This window comes from Rhinopithecus bieti, unplaced genomic scaffold (genome assembly GCF_001698545.2).
Source record: "Rhinopithecus bieti isolate Rb0 unplaced genomic scaffold, ASM169854v2 scaffold_64314, whole genome shotgun sequence".
Classification (NCBI taxonomy): domain Eukaryota; kingdom Metazoa; phylum Chordata; class Mammalia; order Primates; family Cercopithecidae; genus Rhinopithecus; species Rhinopithecus bieti.
The window spans coordinates 631261-658760 of record NW_016824620.1 but is presented as its reverse complement, the minus strand read 5'-3'; the positions used below and the strand labels follow the sequence as shown (position 1 = coordinate 658760).

The window sequence follows — 27500 nt, the reverse complement described above, 5'->3', positions numbered from 1 at the left end:
GAAGGCGGGGCCAAGATGGCGGCGCAGCGCGCGGCGGGGGCGTGGGCGGCGGGCGGGGCGGTGCGGTGGGACGTTGACCCCGCCCCCTACTGCTGCCAGTCTGCGCCGGGCGGCGGCGGCGGAGACCCGAATATGGCGACGTCGCGCACCTTCGGGCCTGAGCGGGAAGCCGAGCCGGCTAAGGAAGCGCGCGTCGTGGGCTCGGAGCTCGTGGACACTTATACGGTTTGTTGGGGGCGCGGGCACCTGAACCGGGGGTGGTGGCTGGAACCGGGAGTCCGACTTGGGGGCTTGGGGAGGGGTCCGGGATCTGCAACCCTGAGGAGCGGGTAGAAGGGTCTGCGATTGCGAGGGTGCTGGGACCGGGGATCTAAGGAAAGGAATCTGGGCCTCGCAGGTCCGGGTGAAGGGTTGCTCGGGGCCTGGGGAGGCGGTTTGGAAAAGGGTACGCGATCAGAAAGGGAGGCTCGGGTTGGGGGCGGCATCTGGGGATAAAGGGGGCCTGGGGAGGGGGGGTGTCTAGATGAGGCGAAACCCCTCTGGATCCTCTAGGACTGGAGGGGCCCCGGCCTGAGAGACCGTTACTGGGGTTCAGGAGAAAGGCGATGGGGAGAGGGTCTCTGATCGATGGAATCAGGGAAAAAGGTCAGGCTCCGCAGGCCTCGAAGAAAGAGAAGGCGCCAGCACCCTAATCTGGGAAGCCTGCGGTGGTGGTTGAGATTTTCTCTGAGAAGTGTAGTATAGACCTGGGGAGCAGACGCCTTGGGGGTCGGGCGGAGACAAGAACGGAGGACGGATGGAGCCCAGCTGTGGAGAAATAGGGGTGGTCTCAGTGCTGAAGCGCAGGCCCTATAAACCTTAGGAATCTTCGTGACTTTGGGCTGTGGGAGCGAGATGGGGCAACAAGCTGCGTGCACACACTTCTAAGCTATGGGGGAGACAGAGGACAAATGGGGGGTAGTTTCCGACTCTGATGGGGTTGGATGCCAGGCCTGTGAGCCTGGTGGGCTGCCTGGCAAAAACTAGGCATTGAGCACCTCCCTGCTTCCTCCCCTTTGTTCCCGCAGGGTAGGGAGTGGGTGGGGGCCTTGGCCCTGCCTGCACCCCCCCTCCCTGGCCCTCATCCTAACCTCCCTCTCTGAGGGCCATTCTTCGGGCTCTTTTCTCCTTTCCTGAGGGCAAAGGGAAGGAATCAGGCAGGATGGGAAGAGGAGAGGGGTGGATCCTGGAGCAACAGGCCAGCCTGGAGAAATGGCTGCTCCTCAGGGCTGGAGAAGGCTTCAGCTCCATGCTGCAGAGAGGAGAGGGAAACTAGATGCAGGAGGAGGGTGATGGCTGGCCGGCCATCAGCTATGGGCACCTTCAGCAAGAGGGCCATCTTCAAAAAGCTCTCCCTATTCTGGACTGCGCCCCTCCTCTGCATGTGTGTCGGGGGGAGGTGGTGATCTAGACTGGACCCTACCATCCTCTGTCTCCGGGTGTGCCGAGTTGGATATTATGAACACACCTACCCTTTGAACACTTGCCATGGGTCAGGCCCATGGACAAAGCATTTTACATGCATTGCCTTACTTGGTCCTTGATTCTAAGATGGAGGAACTGAGGCTCAGAGAAAACTTAGGCTCCAAGTTACTTATATTAGTGACACATAAGCTGCAGCCAGGAAATGGCAGAACCAGGTTTTTAACCCAGGCCTTCCATAACCTCTAGGCCATATTGCCTCCTGATAGAGCTTAGTTGCTACCACTCCCTCCCCACATCAGCTGCTTGTGCCTTGATTCCTGGCTCAGTAGCAGAAATCACAGTCATGAACCAGTTGAAAGGGTTGGAAAAGGACTTGCTTCCAGGTGGTAGGGCACCTGGAAAGAAGTACAACAGAGAAGATGCTCAGGCTAGAACTGGCCCTCCTCTGCCTCCCTTGGAAGAAATGGCCTTGCCTGCAGCTTGGGTTGGGTTTTGAGTTACCTAGAGGCAGGAAGTAAAAAACTAAAGAGGTGACTTGTTGTGGTAATCACTTTTTTCATTCCTTACTGATGGTTGGAGCCACAGGCTTGTCCCATGTGCCTCCCAGCCCTACTGCTTGGGCCATGGAGGAGGCTGAGAGGGGCCCTGCTGGTCAGCAAGGGTCAGGTGTAGAGGCTGGTGGGCAGGGGCAGCCTGACTTTGGCCTTGGGGTGGGTCTGAGTTGCAGAGAGAAAGACTGATGAAAGATAATTGGGAAAGGTAATTGCAGCTTTTGCTGTGGGGGGAGGAGACTCCTTGTTGGGGCTCCCTTGCTACAAGGGCTTTTGGTTTCCCCTTTTAGGTTTACATCATACAGGTCACTGATGGCAGCCATGAGTGGACGGTAAAGCACCGCTACAGCGACTTCCATGACTTGCATGAAAAGGTAACTGTTAAGAGGTGGGAGCACATATTTCAGGGCTGGGGGGCCTGTAGGCCAAGTTTCCATTGTGCCACACATTAGTTTTAGGGCAAAAGAGGCTCCATATCCATAGTTCTTTAATAAATCACTTTGTTAATATAACTGCATTCATTAATATAGCATGTAAATGCTAGCCTTCAGCTCTAGCATGAGCCAGTCTGCAAGGAGCATATTTGAATTTCAGTTTTAATATTTCCAGTCCTAGCTTGGATACGAGATGCTGAGACAGTTTCCTGGGAAGGGGACAGGTTTGAACTTGTTCGACCTAGCTATAGCTATTCCAAAGCCTGTACTCTAATATCTGGCTTTGCGTTTAACATCTTTTCTTTGCGTTTGGAGATGCTGTCTTTCTCTGGGTCATTTACAGCATGTTTTAAAGACACACCACTGCCGTAATTGGTTTTTACTCTGACTTGGAAAAGATGGCAATTTTAGGGGCAAAAGGTGTTACTTTTCTGAATGTCTCCATGGATTCCTTGTCTGGAATTGTATTGGTATTGCTAATGCTAATTGGATTGAAAGAGGCCGAATCCCAGGTGCCCTCGTTTGGTCACTGATCTTGGTACTGCAGGGAGGGGCTGTGCAAGTGCTGACAAGTGCCTGTCCTCAGGCTTCTTGCCTTGGCCTTACATAGGCACAGAGCCTCTTAGTCTGTGGTTGATGTGCTTATGTTTTTTTACAGCTCGTTGCAGAGAGAAAGATTGATAAAAATCTGCTTCCGCCCAAAAAGATAATTGGGAAAAACTCAAGAAGCTTGGTGGAGAAGAGGGAGAAGGATCTGGAGGTCTACCTCCAGAAACTCCTGGCTGCCTTCCCTGGCGTGACCCCCAGAGTGCTGGGCCACTTCTTGCATTTTCACTTCTATGTAAGTTCCTCATCGGGTTTTCACCTGTGCCTGCAAACCCACAACTGCCAAGCTTGAGGCAGCAAACCAGGGGGGACCTCAGCTTTGAGGTGGGCCGGGGTTTGACCCTAGGTTAGAAGATGGAGGAACGTCACCCTGGTTAGGGATGTGTTGTGGGCAGAAGCATGTTAGTTGACAGATTTGCCTTAAATTAGACTGAGTGTGGCCACAGAGATGCTTTCCTCCACCACAAGGCATTTTGTTTAGCAAAAATGGCCTGTGGGTGTTTAAGCTAGGTTTCCATGCAGATGGATGAGGCTGGATTAGAAACAGCTGACACCTGGGATAGACTATTGTTGAGTTGTTGGTTCACAGCTCAAAACTAATTAAGGGATTAGTCTGTGATGGTGGAATATCACCATCTTGGGATGTGTAATCGGGGTCCACGCTGCCAGGGTGCTAAGGTTGAGGGTAGATAATTTCCTCTGATAGGAGAGTGTGTCGTAGAACAGCTCTGTACTCCGTCCTGGACAGAAGAACAACTTTCATAAGTTGCTGGTGACAGAATGCATTGTCAAACTTTGAGAACAGCACTTAGGCAGTGTGAAACCACAGTATTTGTTTTTTGTTTTTTTTTTTGTTTCTTTTGTTTTTATTTGAGATGGAGTCTCGCTCTGTTGCCCAGGCTGGAGTGCAGTGGCCGGATCTCGGCTCACTGCAAGCTCCACCTCCCGGGTTTACGCCATTCTCCTGCCTCAGCCTCCCGAGTAGCTGGGACTACAGGTGCCCACCACCTCACCCGGCTAGTTTTTCTTTTTTTGTATTTTTTTTTAGTAGAGACGGGGTTTCACCTTGTTAGCCAGGATGGTCTCGATCTCCTGACCTCGTAATCCGCCCGTCTCAGCTTCCCAAAGTGCTGGGATTACAGGCTTGAGCCACCGCGCCCGGCCAATATTTATTTTCCAATATTTGTTTTTTTGAGATGGAGTCTTGCTCTGTCACTGAGGCTGGAGTGCAGTGGTGTGATCTTGGCTCACTGCAACCTCTGCCTCTTGCGTTCAAGCAATTCTCCTATCTCAGGCTTCCGAGTAGGTGGGACTACAGACTCTTGCCACCACACCCAGCTAATTTTTGTGTTTTTAGTAGAGATGGGGTTTCACCATGTTGGCCAGACTGGTCTGGAACTCCTGACCTCAAGTGATCTGCCTACCTCAGCCTCTCAAAGTGCTGAGATCACTGGCATGTGCCACCGCACCTGGCCGAAACCACAAAATTAAATAGCAGTTCTATTTATGAGAATTTTTTTCTAAGGAAAAATCAGGCAACTGCAAAAAGGATATATGAACAAAGGTAGTCATTCCAGGATTATAACAAGATAGTAAGGACAACCCTAAAGTCTAGTAGAAGAGGTTACAAAAAAAAAAAAAATTAAAAAACTGGCCGGGCGCAGTGGCTCATGCCTGTAATCCCACCATTTTGAGAGTCCGAGGTGGACAGATCACTTGAGGTCAGGAGTTCGAGACCAGCCTGGCCAACATGGTGAAACCCCATCTTTACTAAAAATACAAAAATTAGCTGGGTGTGGTGGCAGGCGCCTGTTAATCCCAGCTACTTGGGAGGCTGAGGCAGGAGAATTGCTTGAACCCAAGAGGCAGAGGTTGCAGTGAGTCGAGATCATGCCACTGCACTCCAGCGTGGGCAACAGTGAGAATGAGACTTCATCTCAGAAAAAAAAAAAAAAAGAAAAGAAAAGAAAAATCAAAGGGTACAGCCAGGCTGAGCACAGTGGCTTATGCCTGTGATCCTAGCTCTTTGGGAAAAAAACAAACAAAAAACAAGTCTGCAGCTCCACCATCATTTTCGCAGCAGCAACACCAGTCTTCCCAGCAGACTCTGTCTCAAAAAAATGCAGCTTTCTTAAGCAGTATCCAATCGTATGCCTGTACTTTTTTTTTTTTTTTGAGACAGGGTCTCACTCCCTTGCTCAGGCTCGAGTGCAGTGGCCTGATCATGGGTTACTGCAACCTCAAACTCCTGGGCTCAAGCGATCTTCTTGCCTCAACTTCCCAAGTAGCTGGAACTATAGGTGCATGCCACCACACCCAGCTAATTTTTAAAAATTTTTTTATAGAGATGGGGTCTTGCAATGTTGCTCAGGTTGGCCTCAAACTCGAGCTCAAGCAGTCCTCCCACCTCTGCTTCTCAAATGCTTGGACTGTAGTCATGAGCCACTGCACCTGGCTGACTGGTCTCATTTTTATATGGACATATTTGTCTAGGAAAACTCTAAGAGGTTTACGTACACCAAAATGCTAAGAGTGGTTTTCTCTGAGTGGTAGATTTTCAGATAATTTTTGTTTACTTGTTTTCCCTTTATATGATGAAGACGGGGAAGAATCCACTCCCTTTTCAGGCTCACCTTGAAGTAACCTGTGGATTATGGTCCTAAAAGCCCATCTGTATTTAAAATACAACTTTCTTGGCCAGGTGCAGTGCCTCACGCCTGTAATCCCAGCACTTTGGGAAGGCCCAGATAGGCAGATCACTTGAGGCCAGGAGTTCTAGACCAGCCTGGCCAACATAGTGAAACCCCGTCACTACTAAAAATACAAAAATTAGCTGCACGTGGTGGCGTATGCCTGTAGTCCCAGCTACTGAGGAGAGAGGCATGAGAGTCACTTGAACCTGGGAAGGGGAGGTTGCAGTGAGCTGAGGTCATGCCATTGCACTTCAGCCTGGGCCACAGAGCGAGACTCCCGTCTCAAAAAAAAACCCAACAACTTCCTTAAAGTCTTTTCAGAGTAAGACAATTGAACTTTTCTTGCATCACTAAAGAGCTTAGAAATTTGGTGGCAGTGCTAACCTTAGGCCACTGAGCTTGGCAGGGATAGGTGGAAAAGTAGATAGCATTCACAGATGGGAACTGTATATATACTTTGGATTTTATTTAGCATATACCAGCAAGTATAGGGTTAGCAACATACCCTTTTGTAAACATATTTTTACCCTTTCTTATGTGAGAAAAAATTTGCATTCCTTATGCAAGTCTTTCAGATAAACTTTACTGGTTAGTATTTTAAGAAATAATGTACTTAGCCGGGCGCGGTGGCTCAAGCCTGTAATCCCAGCACTTTGGGAGGGCGAAATGGGTGGATCACGACGGTCAGGAGATCGCAGACCATCCTGGCCCAACATGGTGAAAACCCCGTCTTACTAAAATTTACAAAAAACTAGCCGGGCGAGGTGGCCGGGCGCCTGTAGTCCCAGCTACTCGGGAGGCTGAGGCAGGAGAATGGCGTAACCCCGGAGGCGGAGCTTGCAGCTGAGCTGAGATCCGGGCCCTGCACTCCAGCCCGGGGACAGAGCGAGACTCCGTCTCAAAAAAAAAAAAAATATCTATATAAATTAGTATAATGTACTTTGAAAGGTCACGCACAGTGGCTCACACCTGTATCCCAGCACTTTTGGGGGAGGGCCGGAGGGGGCGGATCACGATGCGTCAGGGAGATCGAGACCTCCTGGGCTAAACATTGTGAAATCCCGTCTCTTAACTAAAATACAAAAATTTAGCCAGGCGTGGTGGCGGGCGGCCTGTAGCCCAGCTACTCGGGAGACTGAGGCAGGAGAATGGCGTGAACCTGGGAGGTGGAGCGTACAGTGAGCTGAGAGACCGTGTCACTGCACTCCAGCCTGGGTGACGGAGCAAGACTCTGTCTCAAAAAAAAGATTGTGCTTTAAGGAAGCTTTGGTTAGCCATTTAGGGAGGGAACTTGACATGCAGCCCTTTGACGATATTTATTCCTTGCTTGAGACCTGTGCCTTTGCGGAGAGATCTCGCTGGCTGCCTCACATGTGCCTGGCTCTGAGGTTGGAAAGGCCTGGACTGCTCTTTTGAAACTGGTTTGCCTGAGATGGGCCTAGGCTGGCTACATCTGGTTCTGGTTTGAGGCAGGCTCCACTACTGGTAGAAGTTTTGATGTATTTGGAATTAGTGTTATCAAACAGGTCCCTAAGTTATATAAATCCTAGGATTTAAAAAAGCAATTGAACCCATCTTTGGATTAAACCCACAGTTGATCAGCCATGGCACTGTTGACGTTTTGGACTGGATAATGTGTTTCTGTAAGGAGCTATCCCATGCGTTGTTTAGCAGCACCCTGGCTTCTACCCACTGGATGCGGGTAGCACTTTGCCACCCAGCTATGGCAATTAAAGATGTCTCCAGACATTGCCAAATGTCCCACTTGAAAACCACTGGATTAGATCTTCATTTGGGGCCTAAAGATTTGTCAGCCTTTTCTCCAGGCTAGGAGCTCTCTAGGGAATGTTTCTCTTGACTTTTATACCATCTGTTTCCTCTTGGAAATTGTTCCACATGTGTTCTGCCTCTTGTGTTGCTGACATTGGATAGGGTGGACCCAGGGAACCCTATTTGGCCATGGTGTGAATTTTTTTATTTTGATTTTTTGAGACAGAGTTTCGTTCTTATTGCCCAGGCTGGAGTGCAGTGGTGCAATCTCGGCTCACTGCAACCTCCGCCTCCCAGGTTCAAGTGATTCTCCTGCTTTAGCCTCCTGAGTAGCTGGTTTTACAGATGGCCCGGCACCACACCTGGCTACTTTTTTGTATTTTTAGTAGAGGTGGGGTTTCACTGTGTTGGTGAGGCTGGTCTCGAACATCTGACCTCGTGATCTACCTGCCTCAGCCTCCCAAAGTGCTGGAATTACAGACGTGAGCAACCACGCCTGGCTATGGTGTGGATTTTTAAAAATTGAGGTATAATTCACATACCATAAAATTAACTCTTTTTAATGTGTACAATTTATTTATTTATTTTTTTATTATTATACTTTAAGTCCTGGGGTACATGTGCCAAATGTGCAGGTTTGTTACATAGGTATACATGTGCCACGGTGGTTTGCTGCATCCAGTGTATACAATTTAGTAGTTTTTAGTATATTCACAACGTTGAGTGACCATCGCCGCTATCTAATTCCAGAACATTTCATCAGCCCAAAAAGGAACCTGTGCCTGTTAGCAGAAGCTTCCCATCCCTCTGTGCCCCAGCCCCTGGCAGTCACTAATCTACTTTTTGTCCTTATGGATTTGCCTCTTCTGGACATTTCATAGAAATAGAATCATACAATATGTGGCCTTTTGTGACTGGCTTCTTTCATTTAGCCTTACGTTTTCAAGGTCTGTTCATACTGTAGCGTGAATCCTTCGGTCCTTTTATGATGGAGTAATAGTGTATTTTTTGGATATACCACATTATGTTTATTTATTAGCAGTTGATAAGTGTTAGGTTTGTTTCCATTTTTCGCCATTGTGAATGATGCTGCTGTGAGCATTTGTATGTTAATTTTTGTGTGAACTTATGGTTTCATTTTTGTTGGATATATAGCCAAAAGTGGAACCTGAGTTATATGGTAACTCTATGTTTGACTTTTTGAGGAACTACCAAATTGTTCTCCAAAGTTGTTGCACCATTTGACGTTTCCATCGGCAGTGTACAGGTTCTAATTTCCCCCACATTCTTGCTTAACATTTCTTGTCCATTATTATTATTATTATTTTTGATCTTAGTTCTGGTGAGTGTGAAGTGGTATCTCATTGTGGTTTTAATTTTCATTTCCCTGATGACTAATGTTATTGAGCCTCTTCTTTTTTTTGAGACAGTGTCTTGCTCTGTCACACAGGCTGGGGTGTAGGGGCATGGTCCCGGCTCACTGCAACCTGTGCCTCCCGGGTTCAAGCGATTCTCATGCCTCAGCCTCCCAAGGAGCTGGGACTACAGGCGTGCACCGCCATGCCTGGCTAATTTTTATATATTTTTTTAGTAGAGATGGGGTTTCACCATGTTGGCCAGGATGGTCTCAAACTTCTGGTCTCAAGTGATCCGTCCACCTTGGCCTCCCAAAGTGCTAAGATTACAGGTGTGAGCCACCACATCTGGTCTGAGCCTCTTTGCATATGGTATTTGGCCATTTGCATATCTTCTTTGGAGAAAAGTCTCCAATTCTTTATCCTTTTAAAAATCAGATTGGGCAGGGCGCGGGTGGCTTATGCCTGTAATCCCAGCACTTTGGAAGGCTGAGGCAGGCGGATTACTTGAGGCCAGGAGTTCAAGACCAGCCTGGCCAACATGGAGAAACCCCGTCTCTACTAAAAATACACAAATTAGTCATGCATGGTGGTATGTGCCTGTAATCTCAGCTACTCGGGAGACTGAGGCACAAGAATGGCTTGAACCTGAGAGGCGAAGGTTGCAATGAGCCGAGACCACACCACTGCACTCCAGCCTGGGTGACAGGGTAAGACTGTCTAAAAAAAAAAAAAAAGTCAGATTATCTTTGTTGAGTTGTAAGAGTTCTTTATATATTCTGGCTACTAGACTTTTAGAAACATGCAAATACTTTTTCATATTCTGTGAGTTGTCTTTTTTTTTTTTTTTTTTTTTGAGATGCAGTCTTGCTCTGTTGCCTAAGCTGGAGTACAGTGGCGTGATCTCGACTCACTGCAACCTCCACCCCTGGGGTTCAATTCTCGTGCCTCAGCCTCCCGAGTAGCTGGGACTGCAGGCACTTGCCACCACGCATGGCTAATTTTTTTTTGAGATAGAGTCTTGCTGCATCGCCCAGGCTGGAGTCCAATGACGCAATCTCGGCTCACTGCAACCTCCGCCTCCTGGGTTCAAGCAATTCTGTCTCAACCCCCCAACAGGTATGCACCACCACATCCAGCTAATTTTTGTATTTTTAGTAGAGACAGGGTTTTACCATATTGGTCATGCTGGTCTTGAACTCCTGACCTTAGGTGGTCCACCCTTCTCGGCCTCCCAAAGTGCCAGGATTACAGCCTGAGCCACCACGCCTGGCCTGCCCGGCTAATTTTTGTATTTTTAGTAGAGACAGGGTTTTACTGTGTTGGCCAGGCTGGTCTCGAACTCCTGACCTTAGGTGATCCACCTGCCTCAGCCTCCCAAATTGATGGGATTGCAGGGGTTAGCCACCGTGCCCAGCCATCTTTTCATTTTCTTGATGGTCTTCATTGAAGCACAAAAGATTTAGATATTGATTAAGTTCAGTTTATCAGGCCGGGCGCGGTGGCTCTAGCCTGTAATCCCAGCACTTTGGGAGGCCGAGACGGGCGGATCACGAGGTCAGGAGATCGAGACCATCCTGGCTAACATGGTGAAATCCCGTCTCTACTAAAAAATACAAAAAACTAGCCGGGCGAGATGGTAGGTGCCTGTAGTCCTAGCTACTCGGGAGGCTGAGGCAGGAGAATGGCATAAACCCGGGAGGCGGAGCTTGCAGTGAGCTGAGCCCCGGTCCCTCCCCCCCACCCCGGGCGAAAGAGAAAGCCTTTTTCTAAAAAAAAAAAAAAAAAAAAAGAAAAGTTCAGTTTATCAATTTCTTTGGTCAGTTGTGTTTTGGTATCATATATGAGAAACCATTACCTAATCCAAGGTCACAGAGTTTTATAACAATATATTCCTGTATGGATTTTGTTTGTTTTTTGAGACAGGGTCTTGCTGTGTTGCCGAGGCTAGAGTGCAGTGGCACCATCTCGGTTCACTGCAGCCTCATCCTCCCAGGCTCAAGTACTCCTCCCACCTCAACCCCCCCAAGTAGCTGGGACTACAGGCATGTGCCACCGTACTTGGCTATTTTTTGTACTCTTTGTAGAGATGGGGTTTTTCCATGTTGCCCAGGCTGGTCTCAAACTCCTGGGCTCAAGTGATCCACCCACCTCGGCCTCCCAAAGTGCTGGGTTTATAGGCGTGAGCCACCACACCCAGCCTGCGGTGTGGTTTTAATAACAAGGAAAGAAAGCACTACCTGTTACCAGCCCACTTTAGGTGTGAGTGCAGGGGTTGCCACCTGTGTGAGTGAGGGGCACACTGTGGCACTTGCCTGTTGCTGTGCTGCTCTTCATATTGCTGTGTCCTGACCCTCCTGGACATGTGGTGACAGGACTCATCCCAGAACCCCTGGAACAGGTTTTCAAACTCAGTGAAATGGAATCCCACGTGGAATTCTAGCACACCATGTGGGGCAGGACCTCCAACTGTGGTGGACTTGGAGGCAGGCAGAGGCGAGTTTATCTCCCACCCCTATTTCTCAATGGTTTAGTCCAAGTCAGTCATTTAACCTGCCTGTGAGCTGGAGGCTGATGAGCCGGGGTCCTTGTGAGGCCTGCAAGAGACTGTGCAGTGGGCCGGGCGCGGTGGCTCAAGCCTGTAATCCCAGCACTTTGGGAGGCCGAGACGGGCGGATCATGAGGTGAGGAGATCAAGACCATCCTGGCTAACCTGGTGAAACCCCATCTCTACTAAAAAATACAAAAAACTAGCCAGGTGAGGTGGCGGGCACCTGTAGTCCCAGCTACTCGGGAGGCTGAGGCAGGAGAATGGCGTAAACCCAGGAGGCGGAGCTTGCAGTGAGCTGAGATCGCACCACTGCACTCCAGCCTGGGCGACAGAGCGAGACTCCGTCTCAAAAAAAAAAAAAAAAAAAAAAAGACACTGTGCAGTGCAGGTCAGTGGCTTAGAAGAGTGTTGGGCCTGAGGTTAGGGCTCACCACATGCTACCCATTACTAGATGGTCCAGGAAAAGAAAGGAATTCAGTTCTCTTGAAAGGTGTTTATATTGTTGTCTTCTTTTAAAGTTAGTTGGTTAGAACAAAGATCCTTTTCAGAATTGGAATCAGGGGCTATGTTGAACTGTTAAAATCTTAACATTGGCTTTAGCATCCAATTTATTTCCATAATTTGTTGTAGTTGCAAAGTACTGAGGCTGTGAATTATAACAGATTTTCTTTTGAACTTGCAGTCTTGCAACTCTCTTCAGTAAAGCTGAGGTTTGAATCCATCAATGGGGTATTTTAGCTTAAAGTTGAATCACACATATGCCTGACTCCTGCTAGAATGCCTCATCACCAACATATATTAAAGTGAGACGAGGAGGGCCGGGCGCAGTGGCTCATACCTGTAATCCCAGCACTTTGGGAGCCTGAGGCAGATGGATCATGAGGTCAGGAGTTCAAGACCAGCCTGGTCAACATGGTGAAACTCCTTCCTACTAAAGATACAAAAAATTAGCCAGGTGTGGTGGCACGCACCTGTAATCCCAGCTACTCCAGAGACTGAGGCAGGAGAATCACTTGAACCCAGGAGGCGGAGGTTGCAGTGAGCCGAGATCACGCCATTGCACTCCAGCCTGGGTGACAGGGCAAGACTCCGTCTCAAACAAATAAAAAAAAGTGAGACAAGAATTCCAGCCCTTAGCATGTGTGTCTCAGCCACACTTGGGGGATGGCCTCAGTGACATGTAATTCACTCCCTGGTTAGTGCCCCACAAATAAGCACACTGCCTGGGCATGTGCCAAACCGAAGCATCTGGGACTGGCCTGGGGTTTGCGTTGAGTGTAGGTATATGTGTTTTGAAGTACACTTGTTTGCAGGGCATGTGCGCAGGCATGCTCAGTCAGAATCTTAAGTTGCAGGACCACACCCCAGCTAGTGTTTACGTGAAGCCCAAACCTCTGCCCACAGCTGCACACCAACACAGAATCCCGGCAGGTGGTGGGCAGGTGGTGCGGCTGATCTCTTGGTCAGTAACACATTGGGAGGGTGAGAGTGTTAACAGTTTGTAAACATAGCTGGTATTAAGTTTCTTTTTTTTTTTTTTTTTGAGACAGAGTCTCACTCTTGTTGCCCAGGCTGGAGTGCAATGATGCAATCTCGGCTCACTGCAACCTCCACCTCCCGGGTTCAAGCGATTCTCCTACCTCAGCGTCCAGAGTAGCTGGGAGTACAGGCATGTACCACCACGCCTGGCTAATTTTTGTATTTTTAGTAGAGACAGGGTTTCACCATGTTGGCCAGGCGGGTCTTGAACTCCTGGCCTCAAGTGATTTGCCCCCCTTGGCCTCCCAAAGGGCGGGGATTGCAGGGGTGAGCCATCGTGCCCAGACAAGAATTGAAAATACATTTCAATTCAGACATTTATGGCACCCCAAAGCAATTCAAGTCCCTTCAGCACAGATTGGGTAGGGCATGTGGGCTAAGGCCACTGACACCCCACCCCACCTCCTCCTGGCATGGGGAGGCCTGACTCTCCCCACCTTTACTCATGAGCCCACCATTTGACCGGCGAACTCTCTGAGGAGGCCCGTGTGCTAGGTTTGGGGGCTGAGGCATTTCTGTGCTCCTCTCTGGTTCAGTCTCCCTCCCAAGGTGAAGGACGGCCTGGAAAACCAAGTAGAAAGTATTGGCAGCAGATTGTACTTCCTGTGCCCTAAACAGCAAAATTGTTACACAAATTGCTTTGAGATTCCTTAGAAATGAAAGCTTTCTCTTTGCTTAGTAGCAACCGGTGGCCCTTTCGTTTTCTCAACTTCCTGTGTGTTCCAGAAATTCCAGCCCTGTCCCCTTAGAGGGGCTGGCATCCAGGGTGATTTCATTTTTCTTTTTGAGAGACAGGATCTTGCTATGTTGCCCAGGCTCGACTCTGAACTTAGGGGCTCAAGCAATCCTTCTGCTTCAGCCTCCCAAGTAGCTGGGACTACATGCCTAGCCCAGGGTGATTGTTTTTTCTGTGTTCTTTCTGAGCGGACACCAGCTACCTGAAGAAATGTGCCATTGGCCGAGTGTGGTGGCTCACGCCTGTAATCCCAACACTTTGGGAGGCCGAGGCCGGCAGATCACTTAGGTCAGGAGTTTGAGACCAGCCTGGCCAAAATGGTGAAACCCCATCTCTACTAAAAATACAAAAATTTGCCGGGTGTGGTGGCGCAGGCCTGTGATCCAGCTACTCAGGAGGCTGAGGCAGGAGAATCGCTTGAACCCAGGAGGTGGTGGGTGCAGTGAGCCAAGATCACGCTATTGCACTCTAGCCTGGGAGACAGAGCGAGACTCTGTCTCAAAAAAAAAGCAGTGTGCTGTTGAAAGTGAGAGTCATTTAGTACTGATTGTGCGGAACCCTTTACCCTGAGATAACTGTAAGAGCCTTGTGTCCTGAGAGGCCCTGGAGCTATTGGGGAATTGAGGTGGGCAGAGATTGGCAGCCCTTGGATGAAACCTGCTCAGCTCCAGGCGATCTGATAGCAGGGAGGATTGCGAAGTGCAGATCTATAGATGGGGCGTGGTTCTCAAAACACTCCGTGGAGAAACAAGCCTTTGGATCACTGCAGGCTCTTCCTCATGTTCAGTTCTTCACAGCTGCCAAGGACAATGTCATTTAGCTTATGTGGTTGCAAGAGACTGAAGTTAAACTTCAGAGCACACCCATCACCTCTGCCCTCACTTTCGGCCGGAGCCCTGTCCTGCTCTACACCTGCTGCGCCCCTCTCCTTGCCCTTTTCCATTCGGCCATGCACCCTGCCCGTCCCTTAAAGCTGAGGCTCCATGTGCTCATTTTGCTCCCTTTGCTTTTTGTCCAGGGGGTACAGCAAGGAGTTATTCTCATGCTGTAAATAAACTGAATTTCAAGCAGATTAAATGAATAAACAGATTTTTTTTAAAGATTCCATAAAGAACCGAAAGAAAATTAGGAGAATATTTTTATAATTGTGGAGTGAGAGAAGAGGCCCAAGAAGTCATGAAGGATAAAAAAAAAATAGAGGTTAAACAGCGTAAAAATGAAAAATCTCTGTCAGAAAAAGAACCATGAACAAAGATAGAAGGTATACGCAGACTGGGAGGAAATGTTTACAACATATAAACCACCATTAAAATGGCCACAGTGTATAAAAGATAAGAGAGACAAACAACACAAGAGAAAAACAGGAAAAGGACACTCTGTCTCCTGTATCTTTAGAATCCCATAAACACGTGAATTGCTTGTCCGGGTGAAAGCGATGTTCCCAATGTTCCTGTGAGTTATGAAGATTATGCAGCCTCCATCTGGAGCTGTTTACGAAAAGGCCTGTTGGCTGCCATCTGTCGATGAGTTAAAATTCTTACCTATGGGATGTGGGGGTGGGACGCTGAAGGCCTTGGGGGGCACTGCCAACCCCACAGTTATTACACTGAAGTGCTGAGGCAACTGGTTTTATATGCAGAGGCCCAAGGCCAAGGACTTGAGTGTGGCTTTGCTGGTTTTTAGCCATGTAAAATTGAGGGTGTCAGCACTTGTCCACCTCAGTTTGTTCATTTGTGAAACGGAGTTCCAGATAGAAGCTTCCATCGCTGGGTGCAGTGATTCACGCCTGTAATCCCAACAATTTGGGAGGCCGAGGTGGGAGGATCTCTTGGGGTCAAAAGTTCAAGACCACCCTGGGCAACATAGTGAGACCCTGTCTCTACAAAATATTTTCTTAAAAATTAGTTGGTTGGCTGGGGGCAGTGACTCATGCCTGTAATCCCAGCACTTTGGGAGGCTCAGGTGGGCAGATCAGTTGAGGTCAGGAGTTTGAGATCAGCCTCACCAACATGGTGAAACTCTGTCTCTACTAAAAATACAAGAATTGGCCGGGCACCATGGCGCATGCCTGTAATCCCAGCTACTTGTGAGGCTGAGGCAGGAGAATGGCTCCAACCTGGGAGGCAGAGGTTGCAGTGAGCCGAGATTACACCCCTGCACTCCAGCCTGGGCAACAGAGCAAGACTTCATCAAAAAAAAAAAAAAGCAGGTCATTCTGATGCACACCTATAGTCCCAGCTACTTGGGAGGTTGAGGCAGGAGGATTGCTTGAGCCCAGGAGTTCCAGGCTGCAGTGAGCTATGGTTATACTATTGCATTCAGCCTGAGTGACAGAGAAAAACCCTGTCTCTATTTAAAAAAAAAAAAAAAAAGGCAGTTATCTCTTTTCCTCTTGTGGGATGTTGGGAGGATTCAGGAACCTTAAGTGGCTCAGGCCGTGACCCAGTATGAATTAGGATCTGGGGTGTTGTTTGTATGACTGGAGGCTTGTCCTTTTCTGCCTCCTTCATCGCATCATTTAAAAGGAAATCCTTCCCACTTCTTTCTTGGGACCCTGGGACTGAATGTTACTGTTGTGAATCTGGAAGGGATGAGCACAAGAAGAAAGCAAGCGTTCACTCTTTTCCTGAGACAGGTTTGAAACATGAGAGAAAGTGGAAGTGGTCATTCCCAGGGGGAGGGTTAGCTCTGGGCGGTCCTTCATCCCACCAGGGTGATAGGAGCCTCTCTTCCAGAAAAAAACAGGACTTTTCTGTCTGCTACACCCTCTCCTAGGAACACCCAGAGCCAGTTTTGGGAGCTGCTAGCTTCCCAGAAGCCCTTAGCGTAATGCAGCTCTGCTGGCCTCCTGGGCTACAGTGCCCTTGGCCCTGTGGACTGGAGTCGCAGCATTAGGCTGGTTTCCCTTCTGCTTTGGAGGAGATATTTCAGGTATCCATATAACTAGAATATTGAGTTTCCCTTTCTAAGCCTGCTTCATTGTAGGTTTATGCCCTCCTTTCTTTAACTTTCTAGAGAGATGGCACTGGCACAACAGAGGGGATAGATAGCAGGGAATGTGCAAATCCCAGGGACTGGGGGCAGGTGGACTTCCTGAGGGCAAATTTTGTTTTCTCTGCAGGAGATAAATGGCATCACTGCAGCACTGGCTGAAGAGCTCTTTGAGAAAGGTATGTGGCCACAGGTCCCTGAAACACTGGGCATAAGTTGTGTAGTTTTATGAGGCGGGCAGAGGCACAGGATGACACAGAAGTCACTCTGGAGCCCACCTACCTGCCCTGTAGGTGGCCAGGTCTGAGGAGCTGTGGTCCCTCAGTACTCTTGAGTACCATGTCAGGGGCTCAGCCCAGACTTGGGCTCTGTTCCAAAGCCCTGTAGTGGGTGCCGGAAGGTGGGTAGCACGCTGCTCCCTCGCACCTGATTTGTGCTTACCTGAAAGGGCTCAGATGGCAGATAGAAGCTGACCCTGGGTCCCATCCCTGCCAGAGAGCACAGTTATAGTAGCTAATGTGTGACGAATGCCTCCTGTTAGCATCTTACTGCCTTCCCCCAAGAGCCACAGGTATAGGTGAGGATACAGGGTCAGAGGACCAGTCACCAACCTGAGGGCACATGACTGGGAGGAGTGGAGCGAGGACCAAGCAGCAGGTATTTGGGCTCAGAACCCATCCTGCTCCCAGGCTTTGTGCCGTGCTGGCACCATAGGCCTGCGCCTGACCTGGGTGTTTGCATTTCAGAGGTTGCAGCATAGGTCTGTCACCCAGAATGCTGCCTCTCTCGCCAGCCTCACTGGCTCAGTGCCTTTGGTCTCAACTCGGCCTCACTCCTTCCTCAGTGGCTCCCCAGCCTCACAGCCCCACAGCCCTGTCCTCCTGTGTCATCACATGTCTAGGGTTGCCCTATGCCTAGCAGGCACCCAGGAGGGCAGCAGCTCCTGCATGCCCAGGGCCCTGGCTTTGCCTTGACACAGTGGGTGCTTGCCAACTGCTTGTTGACAGAAAAGATATGGAAATCCCAGCTGCATGAGGGCTGGGGCTGCGGCTGGACACTTATCCTTCAGGGCATGGCTCTTGCAGGAGAGCAGCTCCTGGGGGCCGGCGAGGTCTTTGCCATTGGACCCCTGCAGCTGTATGCCGTCACGGAGCAGCTGCAGCAGGGAAAGCCCACGTGCGCCAGTGGGGATGCCAAGACTGACCTCGGGCACATCCTCGACTTCACCTGTCGCCTTAAGTACCTTAAGGTAAAACTGCAGCAGCTCAGTTGTGGAGAGCCCCTCAGTCGGTGGGGGTGCAGCCTGCAGGGGACTGGCTGGCAGTTTGTGTGAAAGAGACCATGGGGGGACACTTGGTGGAAGGAAGGCCTCCTGGTTATTCTTGGCACTGTGCTTCTGGCTGTGGGCACCAGGGGGCAGTCATGACCCAGTGTCCTATTAAATTAAGTCTTGGCCTGAGCCTGCTTTGTTGAAGGCAGAAGTGGTCAAAGTTGTCTTCAACTTGTCAGCTGCTGCAGCACTTCCCGATGGGTGTGCGGTGCTGTTCCCAATTTAAGCCTTATCTTTGGCCTCAGGTTTCTGGCACAGAAGGACCTTTTGGGACCAGCAACATTCAGGAGCAGCTCCTGCCATTCGACCTATCAATATTCAAGTCCCTGCATCAGGTGGAGGTAAGGCCCGGTGCTGCCGGAGTGCAGGAAGGCTGAGCCCTGCACAGCATCCTCTTGCTCCCAACTCTGTGGCTAGGAAGTGTTTGTGATGCTGGGTGTCCTGATGTAATCATAAGGTGCTGTGCTTTCGTGTTTAGCAGTATGTGACAGGTTCTGCGTAGGTGACCAGGCCCTCTGAAGGCGGAGAAAGAGAGGCCTCTCCTGTCCCTGGCTGGTCTGCACGCCTCTGTCCTGGCGTGAGCTGCAGGGTTGGTTAGCCAGGGTGGAGCACCAGCAGCTGGCTCCTTCTGGGCCTCCTCATAGAGGCAGGGGGCATGTGTACCTCAAGTTCAAGTCCTGGGAAGTCATCCTGAGGGTCAGACAGAGCCAGATACAAGTCTGTATTTCCCAAGGCCGGTTGGCAAAGAGCTTCGAGGATGCCCTGCCTCTGGGGCACCCACACAAGAAACACTCTGCGTCACTCTGCAAACCAGTGACTCCAGTCACTACTGGACTCCTTGGTTTGCAATGCCAATTTTAGCATTTTTGAAAAGAAAAGAGAGTCAGTAATGATACAAAAAAGTGTTTTAAAGCATAATATTTTCAGCATGGCTTTGGTGTTCTGCCCTGTGGCCCCATGTCTCCTTGATTGAATCTTCACAGCAGCCCTGTGAAGAGGCCACTTTTATTTCCATTTTACAGTTGGGGAAACTGAGGCTTGGGCAGATAAGAAAGTTTGGCCAGGGCCACACAGTTAATGAGTGGAAAGCTGGGATTTGAATTCAGCTGAGACTGCGTTCAGAGCCTATGCTGCGCACTGGGCTATTCTGTCTACAGCGGTCTTGGGAAACTTGTGGTGTGTCCTGCTGCCGAGTGAGGACAGGGAAGTGAAGAAGAAACCTGACCCAGCCCTGCCAAGCAGACCGAGGCTCTGGATCTGTGTCTGTGGGTGTGCTTGGGCAGGTGGCTCAGGGAGTGTGCTTTGGTCTGTGGCTTGCCCCTCCTCACCACCCGACAGCTGAGTTCCATGGAGTGGGGGCTGGATGAACAGGGAGACCCACCCCACTCGCTGTGCTGTGGAGGCCGCTTGTTCTCCCCAGCAGTTTCCATGACCCATACTTTATGTTCACCTGCCAAGCCCCAGGCAGCCCTTACAGAGGAAATGGAATTTGTGGTCCATTGTGAGTCTGAGAGGCCAAGCATCTTTCTTACTAGATACTTCAGAGAATGTTTGGTCAGCACTGACATGGGGAAAAAGAGAGACTTTGGTTTTGAGTGGCCTCCCGTCTCTGAGGATTTGGGTTGCCCGTCATTGTGCTTTTGTATGGGGGTGGGGAACACCTACATCTGGAGACTTCTGATGGAGCAAGGATTCTGTTTCTGAGATGCAGCTGTTCCTCGTTCCAGATAAGTCACTGTGATGCTCAGCACATCAGAGGGCTGGTCACATCGAAGCCCACCTTAGCCACGCTAAGTGTCCGCTTCTCAGCAACCTCGATGAAGGTAAGCTTCACGTATATCCTGCCTGGGGCAATGTCTGTGGGTCAGGGTCCTGGGCTGTGGTCTCCACCACTGAGGATGGGTGAGGACACTACTGTGTCTGTCAGTATTCAGAGGCTGGACCTTCTGTGGGGAAGCCACACACTCATGGGGGGCCTCCGAGCACTTGACAGCCCCTGGGACACTTTACTTCATGTCTGCATTAAAAGTTCATGTTAACAGGGCATTTTAAGGAACTTGGCTTTTTTCCTCCCCAAAAATAAAAAATATCATTGGTGTTTTGTTTTTTTTTTGTTTTGTTTTGAGATAGAGTCTTGCTGTGTGGCCCAAACTGGAGTGCAGTGGTATGATCTCAATTCACTGCAACCTCTACCTCCTGGGTTCAAGCGATTCTCCTACCTCAGCCTTCCAAGCAGCTGGGATTACAGATGCCCACCACCACACCCCACTAAGTTTTGTATTTTTGGTAGAGACAGAGTTTTACCATGTTGGCCAGGCTGGTCTCGAACTCCTGACCTCAAGTGATCCGCCAGCCTCAGCCTCCCAAAGTGCTGGGATTACAGGCATGAGCCACTTCGCCCGGCCTTCATTGGTTTTTTAATGAACAAATTGCTAAGCTGTGGCAAGTGGTGGGACCTTTATTAATTAGATTAATAACTAAGCTTAGATTGTTCCTCTAAGCTTTAGCAATCCCTGGCTAAGCCCTCATTTGTATCTTTTTCTCCATGGGCTTGATTAGAAGGTAAGGTTGTGAAAATGCTAGGCCCTGTTGTTTATATGTGATCAGCAGAAACGTTCAAATTGGGAATGTGTGTTTCTGTTTACATTTTTATGTATTATATCTTGCTAATGTTAAAATCTTTCCCCGGGTATAGAAAAGGCAGGTCGTGGCTAATATTATGACTTAAGGCTCCTGATCAAGACTTAGGTTTGGGCCACGTGTGGTGGCTCATGCCTGTAATCCTATCATTTTGGGAGGCTAAGGCAGGAGGATTCCTTGAGTCCAGGAGTTGGAGACCAACCTGGGCAACATAGGGAGACCTTGTCTCTTAAAAAAAAAAAAAAGGATTTGGTGAAAAATATTCCTCTTGAGGCTTGCAGAGAGTGTATTGGGCCACCTGGTCCCTCTCCGAGCACTTCTTGCTATCTTGCTGAAGGAGCCCAGGGTGACCCGTTGTGAGAAGAAAGGTCTTGTCAAAACAAATAGGCCTGCCTTCCTCCATTTTGATGGTCTCTGGGCTCTGTGCTACTCCCCTCGTCTTAGCATTTTCTGACTTTATCCCTGTGAAATAACGGTTTTAAAGGCCTGGTGTCCACAGTGAGGACCACATCATCAGCTTGGAAAGCACAGCTGCCTGGAAACCGTGAATTCTCACCTTCAGCTTCTGAGAAGCTAGAAAAGACGGCTGGCTGGCCAGTAGCAGTGGCTGGCACCTATAATTCCAGCACTTTGAGAGGCCAAGGCAGGAGGATCACTTGAGCCCAGGAGTTTGAGACCAGTCTGGGCTATGTAGGGAGACCTTGTTTCTACAGAAAAAAAATGTTTTAATTAGCTGGGCAAGGTGGTGTGCGTCTGTAGTCCCAGCTACTCAAGAGGCTGAGGTGGGAGGATTTGCTTGCGCCTGCGAGTTTGAGGCTGCAGTGAGCCATGATGGTGCCACTGCACTCCAGCCTGGGCGACAGAACGAGACTGTGTCTCAAAGAACAAACGACTAGGTGCTGTGGGTCACGCCTGTAATCCCAGCACTTTGGGAGGCAGAGGTGGGTGGATCACCTGAAGTCAGGAGTTTGAGACCAGCCTGGCCAACATGGTGAAGCCCTTATCTCTGTTAAAAATGCAAAAATTAGCCAGGCGTGGTGGTACACACCTCTAGTCCCAGCTACTGGGGAGGCTAAGGCAGGAGGATCACCTGAGCCTGCGAGGCAGAGGTGGCAGTGAACTGAGATTGCGCCACTGCACTCCAGCCTGGGTGACAGAGTGAGACTCCATCTCAAAAAAGAGAAAAAGCCAGAAAAGGCATCACCAGGTCACCAAGGCAAAGGCCCTTTGGGCTTGAAAAGCATTGCTCCTAAAGCAGGACCAGGACTTATTCTAAGTGGCTGTTATGTGGTGAATTGTTCAGCTTTGAACGATTTCACAATCGTTTAAAGACATAGGAACCAAAGGCCTGCTTTAATGCAAGTTTACTTCCACATGCTAAATATGCTCCAGCCCTTCCTTAAATTCTGCAATGACTGTGTTCCCAGTGAGTGTTGCGTGAGGGCCCAAGTGTGGTGCTCAACAGATGTTTTTATGCAGGAAGTCCTTGTTCCTGAAGCCTCAGAATTTGATGAGTGGGAGCCTGAAGGCACAGCCCTAGAAGGCCCTGTGACTGCCGTCATCCCCACTTGGCAGGCATTGACCACGCTTGACCTGAGCCACAACAGCATCTCCGAGATCGACGAGTCTGTGGTATGCTCTCAGCAGCAGGTGCCAGGGGTTTCTCTGACCCCACCAAACCCTGAGTTTGAGTATTTAACTCAGCTTTTTCAGGAAGGACCACAGAAAACCTATATCTAGTGCTCTGTGCATTGCCTGCCATTTTAAGTTAATTATAAAACGGGGGCCGGGCGCGGTGGCTCATGCCTGTAATCCCAGCACTTTGGGAGGCCGAGGCGGGAGGATCACCTGAGGTCAGGAGTTCAAGACCAGCCTGACCAACATGGTGAAACCCCGTCTCTACTAAAAATACAAAAATTAGCCGGGCGTGGTGGCGGGCGCCTGTAATCCCAGCTACTTCGGGAGGCTTAGGCAAGAGAATCACTTGAACCCGGGAGGCAGAGTTTGCAGTAAGCTGAGATAGCGCCACTGCATTCCAGCCTGGGTGACAGAGTGAGACTCCGTCTCAAAAGAAAAAAAAATGGGATCATTTAAAATTGGTGAGGTGGTGCTTAGAGACAAATAAAACATATGAATTTCATGTAAATTTGGTAAACTATAACCACACTAAGTGATGATATTTACTCCAAAGAGTGGGGCAGAAAAATCACTCCTTAGATGACAGATGTGCCCATAGAATAATGACATCCAGAGGGCATTTGGGCAGTAAGAGTGTCATTCCTGTGTTTGCGCTGCTTAGGGAGTGTGGGCAGGGTTGAAGAAGGACAGACTCCCTTCTCTGTCTGGGACCTTGCCGTGTGTCATTTTCACAAGCCAAGTGTTCCATGAAAACAATGAGTAGTGCCCAGCACTGGGGGCCCAGTGTGCGCCTTTGGATGTGCTACTGGCTGGGCAGTGGGAGGTGTGGTCCTGCAGGGACAGCCTGTGGGAGTCCGTGGTCAGGAGGAAGCGTCCTGCGGTGCCCGTCCACTGTATGGGGGACCATATTTGGGGTCTGGCCCCTACAGTAACATCGGATGTTCTTTTTTTTCACAAGAAACTGATCCCAAAGATTGAGTTCCTGGACCTGAGTCACAATGGATTGCTGGTTGTGGACAATTTGCAGGTAGTGCCTTTGAAGACCAGTGCTGCCCGCACACACTCCCCAGGCCCCTTTCTGAGAGTTCAGGAGACTGATGCAGCCTTGGGAATTTGGCCATACCCAGGGGTTGTAAGGGCAAGGGTTGCTGTCTTCCCTTTAGGATCCCAGCAATGCACTGAGTGATTGTTGCTCTAGTTCCAAAGAATTAGGAAGCATGAGTAAATACAAACCAAGCATGATGATGCACCTCCGTCCCGAAGGTGGACAGCCATGTTTTCAGTGCCCACCCCAACTGTCTGCAGGGGTGCCACTGTGCTGTGGCATGTGCAGCAGAGAAGAGGGACTTCCCTTCCTAAAATAACTGTCAGAGTGACTTGCAGAACTGGGTAGTTTGGGTTGGAAGGCCCATCCTGCCATTAGTGTCAGGCCCCTATCTTTGGAGACTTGACCTGAGCCACTTTATGCTGTTCTCCACACCACTGCAGCACCTGTATAACCTTGTGCATCTGGACCTGTCCTACAACAAGCTCTCCTCCTTGGAAGGGCTTCACACCAAGCTGGGGAACATCAAGACCTTAAACCTGGCAGGCAACCTCCTGGAGAGTCTGAGTGGCCTACATAAGCTCTACTCACTGGTCAACCTGGATCTCCGGGACAACAGGATCGAACAGGTGAGCCCACGGACCTCGCGATTTTGGGATTTCTGTGCCTTGGTGTGTATCATGTTAAAGAAGAATGTTAAGATTCCTTTCATTTAAAAGAGACCATGAAACGTGTTGGCGTGTTGCTGAAGTGTTAAGAGAAGGGACCAAAGGGGATGGAACTCATACCTTGCAGATGGAGGAGGTCCGGAGCATAGGCAGCCTCCCGTGTCTGGAGCACGTGTCTCTGCTGAACAACCCTCTGAGCATCATCCCCGACTACCGGACCAAGGTGCTGGCTCAGTTCGGAGAGAGGGCCTCAGAGGTGAGCCCCAGCGCAGTCAGAAGAGCCCAGGGAGACCCTCGGGATGCAGTCAAGTCTGCATGGGCGGTAGGGGGATATATGTCCATTGTTCTACCCTTGCCTGCTTTAGAAGGAGGTCCTGTCCCTTGAGGGCTTTCCGGTTCTGGAAAGTCCACTATCTCCCCCAGGAAAAGCCTCCCTTGCATCTCCTGCCCCTCCTGTCTGGGATAACAATGTTTATTCTAGGAAAGGGTCAGAAATAAGATCCTTAAAGTATTCATATCTCCTGGACAACTTGTGGCCATAGTGCCTGACCGTAAACCCAAAGGGTTTGCCTTTGTCAGTGTAGCCCAGCCTGGTGTCTGCTGCCCCTTGCTGTGTCTGTGCATCTGCCACGATGCTGACCAGACACACTTAACCAGGTTCACCCATCACCTGGGCCTGGAGCAGGCCCCCTGATTCTCTGGTTGGTCCTTGGACCTTCTATTCTCCCCAAATCCCAGGTCAGAAAATAGCTGGGAACTATTTGCGTCCCACCTCCCTCTTTTTGGCCCTAAGTGCCCCTTCATCCACACAGTCACAAGACCACGAGATGCCATCTCCTCCCCTCCTGGGCTCCAGACCTTGGGAAGCTCCCAGGCCACAGAGTGTCAGCTCCTGTCCAGGCCCTTGGGACCTTCCCTCATTCAACCACCCTGCCCAACCCCTGACTGCCTGCCAGCCGCCACTCCCTCCTGCATTTGCAGGTGGGGCCTGCCCTTTCCCACTGCTCTTTTGAGAGTCTGCCTCCTGCCTCTAACTGGGGACTTAGTTCAAGTTGCCCAAGAGTTTGCTGCTCCTGTTCTTGGTGAAGGACTCCAGAGATAGATGTGGGGCCTCCCTGGACCCCTCCAAGGCACTCCCAGGTCTCTTCCATGAGTAGTGGAGAGCCGCCTCCGAGCAGGCTGAGCCTCCCTCAGCCTGTGGTGTCCTCACATGGCCTGGCCCACAGCAGGCGCTCATGCCCCTCCTCAGCAGGGCCCCATCATCCTCCTGCCGTGCTCACTAGTCCCCATGCTGATAGCTACTTTCTGGATGCTCTAGGTCTGTCTGGATGACACAGTAACCACAGAGAAGGAGCTGGACACTGTGGAAGTGCTGAAAGCAATTCAGAAAGCCAAGGAGGTCAAGTCCAAACTGAGCAACCCAGAGAAGAGGGTGGGTTTGTGTGGCAGGTGGGAGGGCAGTGGTGCAGAGCCAGCTGGGAGAGGAGCCAGTTTGGGGGGCTTGGGCCATGGGACTGCTCAGGGCTGCCAAGTTGCCAAGTCCAAGCTGCACTCCTCCCTGGCTGCATGACCTCGGGCAAGTCGTGGTCTCTGTATTCTCTGTGGGTTGGGGACAGTGGTAAGTTCCTGCAGTAAGGATGGGATGAGACCATCTTCACCACCCCCTTGGTGGGAACCGTTGCGCTCCCTCGTCACGCCCTTGGCCTTGGGGAGCTCTGTGCTTCCTCTTCTGTCCGGGGCTGACGCAAGCACTTGTCCTCAGGGTGGCGAAGACTCCCGGCTCTCAGCTGCCCCCTGCATCAGACCCAGCAGCTCCCCTCCCACTGTGGCTCCCGCATCTGCCTCCCTGCCCCAGCCCATCCTCTCCAACCAAGGTAATCGTGTATGTATCTTGCTTCTAGTGGAGCCACACAGCCCTGCCTGGACCTCCTGGCTGGGCTGGGGTTGGGGAAGAGGTGCCAACACCAGCTTCTGACAGGGTCAGACACAGGGAGGGTGGTGCCTTCTGCAGGCTGGTCCTCACGGGGGGACACGTGGCAGGGGTGCCTGGCCTGATGCCAGCTGTTGCTTGCTTGGTGAGGACTCCCGATTGCTCTGATGCCCACATCCAGCTCCTCTAGGAGACCGCAGGGTATCTGACAGGCCCTGAGGCTGCCCTCTGAACAGACTTAGGCCTGTTGGCTCATGGTACCCATTCCCTCGCTGGCAGCACAAGCAGGTTGGCTTCTGGTTACAGGAAGCCCGGCTTGTGACTGTACTGTCTGGAGCCCGAATCCCTGTGCAGGGAAAAGCTTGCTTTTATCATTGCCTCATCTCTGTGGTGTGACCCAGCCCCAGAACACCATGTTTGTGGGGCCAAGATGGGCCATCTGTGTCCCTGTGGACCCATGGAAGACCAGGCCCATTCGTCTGCCCACTGTCTTAGCGTTTTCAAAGGGCTTTCACCTCTGAACCCAGGCATCCTCGGAGATGAGTGAGTGAAGCAGGTCCCATGAGCGTGTCTGCTGGCCTGGCCCCCACGGAAGAGGGGAGGGTGTGCCGTCCCGAGTGGAGCCAAGGCTCGGGACACGCAGGAAAGGACGCCGCCTGCCCGGGCTCCTGGAGACGCAGAACTTGGTGTGAGGTCTTGGGAAAACAGTTCAACCCAATGTTTTAAGAGCCAGAAAAACATTCCCACCCCTTGACCTGGTAACCCCACTGGTGGGGATTTTCTCTTAGAGGGATAAGATACTGGGAAGGGGAGGTGAAATGCTCACCACTGCCAAAACATGGGCTGCAACTGCAACATCGGAGGATGAGAGGGAGAGTCGGCTGTGGCGCAGAATGCTCGGCAGCCCTCCCAGCAGGGACAGGAAGACTGGGCAGGAAGAGGGGAGAAGCACTCAAGTTAAGGCAAAAGGCCCGACGCAGAGCAGCACACTGAGGTCACACCCGTGAGATGTGGAAGAGAATTCCATCGTGTGGAGCGATGGGGTTAGGTGCCAGGATGATTGCCCATTTTGCTTCTGTCAGACTCTTGACTAAGGATTTCTGGTTGCATTTTATTACATAAAAGCCAGGGAGGTTATATCACGATGAGGACGCTTCCCTGAGGCCGCCTCCTGCAACGCAGCCAAGCGAGCCTGTGGAGGCACCATATGACTATAGGCCTCTGGGGACAGGGAGCTGCATCTGCTTCTCAAGGCCGGGGACGTGGCCGTTTCTGCCAGCATCTGTTGATCAGTGAGTGAGTGAATGGGCAGGTAGAGCAGGAGCCAGTGAAGAGCAGGTCCTGGGTGGGTTGGGATGCACTGTGCCCCCAGGCTGCAGCTGCAGCCAGCCCCCCATGTTGTTGGAGAAGCCTTTGCACCAGCTCAGCCCCCTCCTCACTCCCCTCGTGCCCTGGGGACACTCTGCAGAGGAGCACTCTGCAGTCTGTCCCCGCCGTCACTGGACTTCTGGACATTGCCTCCAGATTTGCACCTCTTCAATAAAACTGCAGTGGATGTC

The 27500-nt window shown here is 50.6% G+C and overlaps 1 protein-coding gene across 2 annotated transcripts; it reads left to right on the top strand.

Moving 5' to 3' along the window:
• LOC108522335 (nischarin-like) lies at positions 1-27500 on the top strand. 2 transcript variants are annotated; one of them, XM_017862444.1, is made up of 14 exons: positions 1-225; positions 2306-2389; positions 3108-3290; positions 16821-16869; positions 17776-17939; positions 18266-18361; positions 19748-19843; positions 22140-22292; positions 23257-23325; positions 23787-23972; positions 24139-24267; positions 25330-25443; positions 25774-25885; positions 26469-27500. In XM_017862444.1, exons 1-14 carry the CDS (start codon positions 16-18, stop codon positions 26486-26488), a joined length of 1665 nt encoding a protein of 554 aa, XP_017717933.1. In that variant the 5' UTR covers positions 1-15; the 3' UTR covers positions 26489-27500. The 2 variants fall into 2 exon arrangements, with proteins under 2 accessions (XP_017717933.1, XP_017717932.1); XM_017862443.1 differs by having other exon boundaries at positions 25774-27500.